This window comes from Rhincodon typus, chromosome 45 (genome assembly GCF_021869965.1).
Source record: "Rhincodon typus isolate 14 chromosome 45, sRhiTyp1.1, whole genome shotgun sequence".
In the NCBI taxonomy this organism is placed as follows: Eukaryota; Metazoa; Chordata; class Chondrichthyes; order Orectolobiformes; family Rhincodontidae; genus Rhincodon; species Rhincodon typus.
The window spans coordinates 2,580,239-2,587,950 of NC_063376.1; the positions used below are offsets into that span (position 1 = coordinate 2,580,239).

Consider the following 7,712-nt stretch of genomic DNA (forward strand, 5'->3'; position numbering starts at 1 on the left):
TTCCCCTCCCCCATTTCTGAAGAAGGGTCTCGACCCGAAACGTCAGCTTTCCTGCTCCTCTGATGCTGCTTGGCCTGCTGTGTTCATCCAGCTCTACACCTTGTTATCTCTAATAGTAAGCATTTTGTTTTGGCTTTTCCAAGCGCAGACTGGTGGAGTACAGTTTGTACTCTACCTATTATTGATGGAGATGATGACCTCAACTCCACTTTGCCTGCACTTTCTCCGCATCCTTTGCTTTCATACTGAACATAGACCTGGAGACTGAGCCGCACGTGTTCTCAGACAGATTTGGGGGCTGGGAAGAGTCTTAGACAAAAGGCAAAGTAGCTGACCAGATAGAGAACAAAGTACAAGTAGCACTCTTCACCAGGGTACAGTGAAGATCTTTATTAGAATAAGTCCACATCGGCTGAATCAATGCCAATTACTGAAAAGGTGTGCACATGCGCAGAGCTGAGGACCATCAAATCGGGGAGGCACTGTGTGTGAGCTCTGCTCACTTACACCCTGCATTCCTCTGACAGCTCAGATTCTTCTTTGCTCCAGTTCTGCTGACCTCATCCAATTGCCCCTCTTCCTGTGAGAAGTGTGTGACTGCAGTATATTTGCCTATTTCTAGCCCATTGAATGGTCACAATTCCAGTGAGAATCAACAGGTCTCAATGCCCGATATCCCCCCACCTCGCCCGCCGGCTTCTCTCGAGAGCATTGGAGCCTGGTGCTGAACTCACCTGGCGACCAGCTCGCTTGGGACCTCCAGCTCAGACCATATGTCCATTGGAGGAGCGAAATCCTGATCAGAAATGTCGCTTGTGATTCAGAAGCTAAGCAATTAGCTTTCACAGTTTAATACAATGGCTCTCCTTCCATCTGTTCGGATGGACTTTCCCTACATCTCCGATACCTTGGTCTGTCACTGTCTCCCACCTGTCGGGCAGTCGCTCCCTCCATTCGTTACTCATGTTTGCAATCTTCCATCCCTGGGTCATTCCCTCCATCTCCAGTCTGTCCGTCATCCGCTCTATCCGTCTCGCCTCCCTCAATCAGTTGCTCCCTCCCTCTGATATCTCCCCCCTTCTCTCAGCGTTTGCAATGGTAAGCCTGTATTGAATGGTCTATACTGCTGCTGCCTGCATCCCCCCTCCCCCCATCAGACAGGCATTCCCTACATTAGAGCAAGGATTGAGCTGAGAATCTTGTGTCCCTCCCCTCCCTGCACACAGCACTTCAACTGCACCCAAGCCCCAGGGTATTAAATACAATCAGTTCCCATTCCCAACTCCGTAGCCATCCCCACCTCCCCCCCGGCCACCCCCACGACCCTCCCTTTATCCAGTTACTCTACTTGCCTACACTACTCTTGGCTGGATTTGTTCCTGAGTTTTGGAGGAGAAGTAACGCTAGCCCAGTCACTCGCCACTGGATAAGCTGCTGTTCATCGCGTCTTCATTGTCTGCTTCACCCTCCATCTCTCTCAGCTTTTGTTTCTGCATCTCGTGGAGAGCCTTAACGTGAAATCGGTTCAGGGTTTCCAGCTCATCTAAAACTGAAAGACAAAATGACAGCATTTGCACGGCTCTAGGGAATGAACTGGGAGGCCGTTCCCCACACCCACCTTCTCTCCAAATTGTAGATTGGCCTCCATCATTCAATTTGGTGGCAATGATATAGGAAGCTTCAGAAACTTGGTGTACAGGGCCACCCACTGGCCAAAGCTTGCAACAGCAGTGTCACAGCAAACAGTTTACATAATGATTTCGATTGTCAATATTTGCATCCGATTGGGTCATACTGCCCGCTCCGTTGCTCAGTTGGATCACATCTGATTTGTGTCTCAACTGCACCTACTTCACATAACTCCATCTCCCTCGACATTCTTACCCAATGGAAATCTATTGACCCCAGTCTTGCAAGATCCAACTTGTTCGACAGCCTTCTGGGGGTTGGGGGTGGGCAGGGAAGGAAGGACAGGGTTCCAAATTGCCAGCAGCTTTTGAGGGAGTAAGAGTTCTCGCTCTTAAACACCTTGGCGCTAAGATTATGTTGCCTAGTGGACTTCCCTCACCAGCTTTCTGTTTTTCCACCCAATCAAATTCCCTGCTTATACATCTCCTCCTGTCCCTCCTCTACAAAGGTGCTAACATATTTGTTTGTCCAAGATTTTGGCCACCTGTGCTTGTATTAACTATGTGGCTCAGCGTCACATTTTTCTCCTTGATGTGGTTTTCTGATTTTAAAGGTGCTATAAGAATAAGGGATATTGTTGTTGCTTAAACATTTAATCAGAAGACAGCGTCATAGAGCTGTACAGCATGGAAACAGACCCTTCGGTCCAACTCGTCCATGCTGACAAGATATCCTAAATCAGTCTAGTCCCATTTGCCTGCATTTGGCCCATATCACTCTAAATCCATCCTATTCATGTACCCATCCAGATGTCTTTTAAATATTGTAATTGTACCCATCTCCACCACTTCCTCTGGCAGCTCGTTCCATACACACACCACCCTCCGGATGATAAAATTGCCACTTAGGTCCCTTTTAAATCTTGCCCCTCTCACCTTAAACCTATGCCCCTAAACCTATAGACTCCCCTACTCCAGGGAAAAAGACCTTGACCTATCCATATGCCTTATGATTTTATAAACCTCTATAAAGGTCATCCCTCAGCCTCCAATGCTCCAGGAAAAATAGCACCAGTCTATTCAACCCCTCCCTGTAGCTCAAACCCTCCAACCCTGGCAACATCTTTGTAAATCTTTTCTGAATCCTTTCAAGTTTCACACCATATTTCCTATAGTATGGAAACCAGAATTGAACGCAGGACTCCAAAAGTGGTCTAACCAATGACCTGCACAGCCACAACATGACCCTCCCAACTCCTACACTCAATGCACTGACCAATAAAGGTAAGTGTACCAAATGCCTTCTTCACCGCCCTGTCTACCTGCGACACCACTTTCAAGGAACTATGCACCTGCACCCCAGGGTCTCTTTGTTCAGCAACACTCCCCAAGACCTTACCATGAAGTGTGTAAGTCCCACCCTGATTTGCAACACCTCACATTTATCCATGTTAAACACCATCTGCCACTCCTTGGCCCATCCACTGACCCCACCACCACACTGTAAATTATCTATATTCTTTTGATGAAGAGAACATTTTTTACATATCTATGATGGGATTCTTCAGAAACACATTGTTCAGCACCGCTTCCTGAACTGAGCTGGTTGTCAGTGCTGTTACAGGAAACAGTTTGCGTAAGGATTTCTACTCTTAAATAGACACAGGTCATTCAGCCCTTTGAACTTGTCCATGTGATTTACCTCTCTAAGACTCAGTGTCATTCAGGTGCATGTGCACTATGCTCCCTCCGACATTGATGTACGCTTCTGCGGTGAGATGCCCAGAGCTGAACGTTCTCAGGAGGGGTCACTGGGCTCAAAACGCTACCTCAGTTTCTCTCTCCATGGTTGCTGCCAGACCAGACAGCCAAACCTGGCTGAGTTTTTGCTTTTGCTTGTTTCAGATTTCCCTGTTTGGGGGTCAGTTGGCTGATGTGTGGCGCCAACAGAGTGGGTTTAATTCCTCAGCACCAGCTGAGGTTACCATGTAGAACTCTCCTTCTCAACTCTCCTTCCCCTCTGCTGACTCTCAGGTTAAACCACCACCAATCATCTCTCTCTATTGAGAGAGGAGCCCTGGGAAGACTATGGCGATTTTACCTTTGGTTACAAATTACAAATGATACATAGTAAACCTTTTATTATCTGGCACAACGGGACCAGGAGTGTGATGATTGATCAATAATTCCAGATAATCGAGAGGTCCACATGTGAAAACACACACTAAGTAATAGAAACATAATGCAGGGGGTTATACACATCACTGTTATACTTTATTTACAGCATAAATCACTTAAATAATAATGCAACTTTGCCTTAAATAAAACTTATTTGCCTTCTCACTCACGCCCTCAACTGACTACTTGGACATTGCGGTATTTGAGGACAAACTGACTCGAAATTGAGTCAATTTCGTGTGGACATTCGATTGAACAAGTATATTTACATTAAAGTAAAAAAAAACTATAGTAATTGGACAGAATAATACAGGAGACTTTGCGGTATTTGAGGTATATAGTTTTTGCTGGTTTATCGAGTGCTCGTTCATACAAAGTTTGCTGTACTTGCGTGGATACGATTTCCTTCGTGATTAACCGGGGCAGGAGGAGACCTTCCTCCGAGGGCCTTCTGTAATGCTGCGGGTGGTGAGAATGCAGATCTGTTCATTTTAATATCCGACCTAATGCTAGGGGTCTGCATCATCGTGAGATGAGGACAAAATACAGCATATATTAAAATAAAACTTTGCACTTCGCAACTTCAGGAAGCTTCCAAAGTACGTCGAAATAAGTGAGTCCTTCCTGAAGTGTATCACTGTTGTAATGCAGGAATGCCAGTAGCAAATAATGCACACAGCAAGATCCCATAAACAGGAATGTCATAATGATCAGCAATCTGCTTCCAGTGTTGCTGATTTTCCACACTTAGCATGTTATAGAACAGGAACAATCCATCCACTCTGCGCTACTGTTTCACATGAATGTTCTCCCAACTCTCACCATCTTACTGGTGCGTGGAAGCAGTCCCGGAGCAGAGGCCAGCGCCAGGAGCAAGTCATGGTTGGAGGCCAGTGTGGGAGAAGCAGTCCCGGAATGGGGCCGGTGCGGGCGGAGCAGTCCCGGAATGGAGCCGGTGCGGGGGAAGCAGTCCCGGAATGGGGCCGGTGCGGGAGGAGCAGTCCCGGAATGGAGCCGGTGCGGGGGAAGCAGTCCCGGATTGGGGCCGGTGCGGGAGGAGCAGTCCCGGAATGGAGCCGGTGCGGGAGGAGCAGTCCCGGAATGGGGCCGGTGCGGGGGAAGCAGTCCCGGAATGAGGCCGGTGCGGGTGGAGCAGTCCCGGATTGGGGCCGGTGCGGGGGAAGCAGTCCCGGAATGGGGCCGGTGCGGGGGAAGCAGTCCCGGAGAAAATTTACCTTGGAACAACTGAGAGCCGGTGCTGAGTGGACTGGAGGCTTGGAGTGGAGTGGGGATAGTTGTTGGACTGGGGCCTGGCGCGGGTGGTCAGACCACGTGTGGAAGCCCCCGCACTGAACTTCTGCAATGTAATGTTTATGTGTAATTTGTTTGTCTGTCTGTAATGTCTATCCTTTTAACTATGTCTTATTTCTGAGTTATTCTTTAAACACAGTAAAAGTGATGCAACTACTTTTCTTTTTTATTCCTCTTTTGTATCTGAGTAGTTGTGCCTAAGATGGCACCATAAGAGGTGACATTGTAGAACTTTTCACTGTATTCCTGCACTGGAGTACACATGACAATAAAGGATATTCTATTCTTTTCTATTGTATCGGCTTATCCTTCTATTTCCTTCTCCCTCATGTGTTTATCCAACCTCCCCCTTAAATGTGTCCATCCCTCCCACTTCCTCCCTCAGGTAGCGGTGGAAGAGGTCTTCCCTGCAGGACTTATCGGTGAAAATCTGATACTTATGGGCCCATTTCATAAGCTGGAAACAGGAAGATGGTGTTGCAGCTGGCAGGAAAAGGATAAACAAGAACTGAGGTACAAGTAGGAGGCAAAGACCGTTTATGTCAACACGTTACCTTTGGTGTAGTAGAGCTTTTCTCGGTTTCCGTGAATCACTATCCTCTGGAGGAAGTCAGCCATGGCCCCCGAAGCCAGGAACCTCTCGATTAGAGGCAGAGACTCAAAGTACCTTATGTCCAAGGTGAAGGGGTTCGATGGTGTAGGCCACGTGCAGAGTTCCACCAGCTCAGCCACAATCTCCCAAATCTGTCCACCTGCAGGGAGACAGAAGCGAGACAGGGGTGCTGCTCAGGAGGAGGCAAGCAGTTTGGAGGAAGCAGGGGAGGGGAGGTTACCAGGAAATGATAGGGAGCAGGAACTGCACAAGGCAATGGAGAAACTGAGAGACGTATTGATCTACTGCAGACCTGAGGGGCCCACATGAATCAGGAAAATCAACAGGGTCGACTGCTGGGCTTAATGCACTTTTTAAAAGTGTATTCTTTCATAGATGTAACCTCGCAGGTAAGAGCAGCATTTGCTGCCCGTAAATTGAGCAGATCTGGGTACCACACCTGAGGAAGAATATTCTGGCCTTGAAGGGAGTACTATGTAGGTTTACAAGAATGCCCCTTGGACTTCAGGGGTTACGTCATGAGGACAGAGTATACAGATTAGGCCTGTCTTCTCTAGAACATAGAAGGTTAAGGAGTGATCTGATCGAAGTGTTCAAGATATTAACAGGAAAAGACAGGGCAGATATTCCCGCTGGTTGGGGGTTCTAGAGCTATGGGGGCAGAGTCTGAGAATTAGGGTCAGACCGTTCAGGAGAGACATTGGCTAGCACTTCTATACACAAAGGGTGCTGGAGAGTTTGAACTCTCTTCCACAAATGGCAGTGGATGCTGGATCAGTTGTTAATTTTAAATTTGAAATCAATACGTTTTTGTTAAGTAAAGGTGTTAAGTGATCTGCGCCAAAGGCAGGTGTGTGGAGTTAGGCCACAGATCAACCATGATCTCATTGAATGGTGGAACAGGCTCAAGGGGCTGAATGGCCTACTCCTGTTCCTATCTCATTGAATAGTGGAACAGGCTCGAGGGGCTGAATGGCCTACTCCGGATCCTTTGTTCCTAGTTGTTCTTGAATTCCAACAATTTCTGGAGCAATTCAGAGGGCATTTAATAGTCAACCAGGTATCTGTGGATTTGGAGTTTACATAAGGATGGAAGATTTCCTTTCCGAGAGAACGTGGGTGAATGACTTGGGCTTTTTAAAACAATTAATGGTGGTTTCACAAGTCAGAGGCTAGATTTTATTTGCGTGAATTTAAATTCCTCCATTGTCATTTGCATGGACCTCCAGGTTACTAGGCCAAAGCCACTACCACTAAAGCTTCCTTCTAAATGGAACCATGGTCTAGATGCTTCAGGACACATTAGCCATGGCTCATCTCATGCGATGCTTCTCCAGCGACTATGCCACGTTCAGGGGGAGGTGGGTAGTCTGGTTTCTGGGGCCCACAAGCCAGGTGAAGTAGCAAAGCCGAAGGAAAACCCGGTTAAGACGATTCATGGACAAGCACGTGTTCAAAAAGATTACCGCTCTGGCGCCAATCCCGAGTGGAGTTCAGCTTCAGAGGACTGTCCTTGGATGCCCAGTTCCCACTCGTGGCTTTAATAAGACGTTCGTGGTTGGATCGGATCCACACATACGGGCACTGGTACTTGGCGTAGCAGGCCAAGAGGAAGAGGGTACAGTTCAGCTCCTAACAGAGACAGGGAGGCCATTAGGCAATTGCACTACACACACTCTCTCTCTCACACACAGACACACACACTCTCTCACACACAGACACACACACTCTCTCTCTCACACACACAGACATACAGACACACTCTCTCTCTCACACACACACACACACACATTCTCTCTCTCACACACTGACATACAGACACACACACACACACACACTCTCTCTCTCTCTCTCTCACAGACACACACACACACTCTCTCTCTCACACAGACATACAGAAACACTTTCTCTCACACACACACACACTCTCTCTCTCTCACAGACAGACACACACACTCTCTCACACACAGACACACACACAC

General features: G+C 47.7%; 1 protein-coding gene across 2 annotated transcripts in view; it reads right to left on the reverse strand.

The window, feature by feature from the left end:
- Positions 1-351: 351 nt before the first annotated feature.
- Positions 352-7,712, reverse strand: part of si:dkey-19b23.7 — a 17,512-nt gene continuing 10,151 nt past the window's right edge. Inside the window, exons 7-9 of one of the 2 annotated variants that reach the window (XM_048620233.1) lie at positions 7,197-7,362; positions 5,672-5,869; positions 352-1,549 (exon numbers count right to left, since the gene is read on the reverse strand). In XM_048620233.1, coding sequence (XP_048476190.1) covers positions 1,413-1,549; positions 5,672-5,869; positions 7,197-7,362 — 501 coding nt within the window. In that variant the 3' untranslated portion in view covers positions 352-1,412. The remainder of the gene's footprint in view (positions 1,550-5,671; positions 5,870-7,196; positions 7,363-7,712) is intronic. The other variant, XM_048620234.1, reaches the window with a different exon arrangement.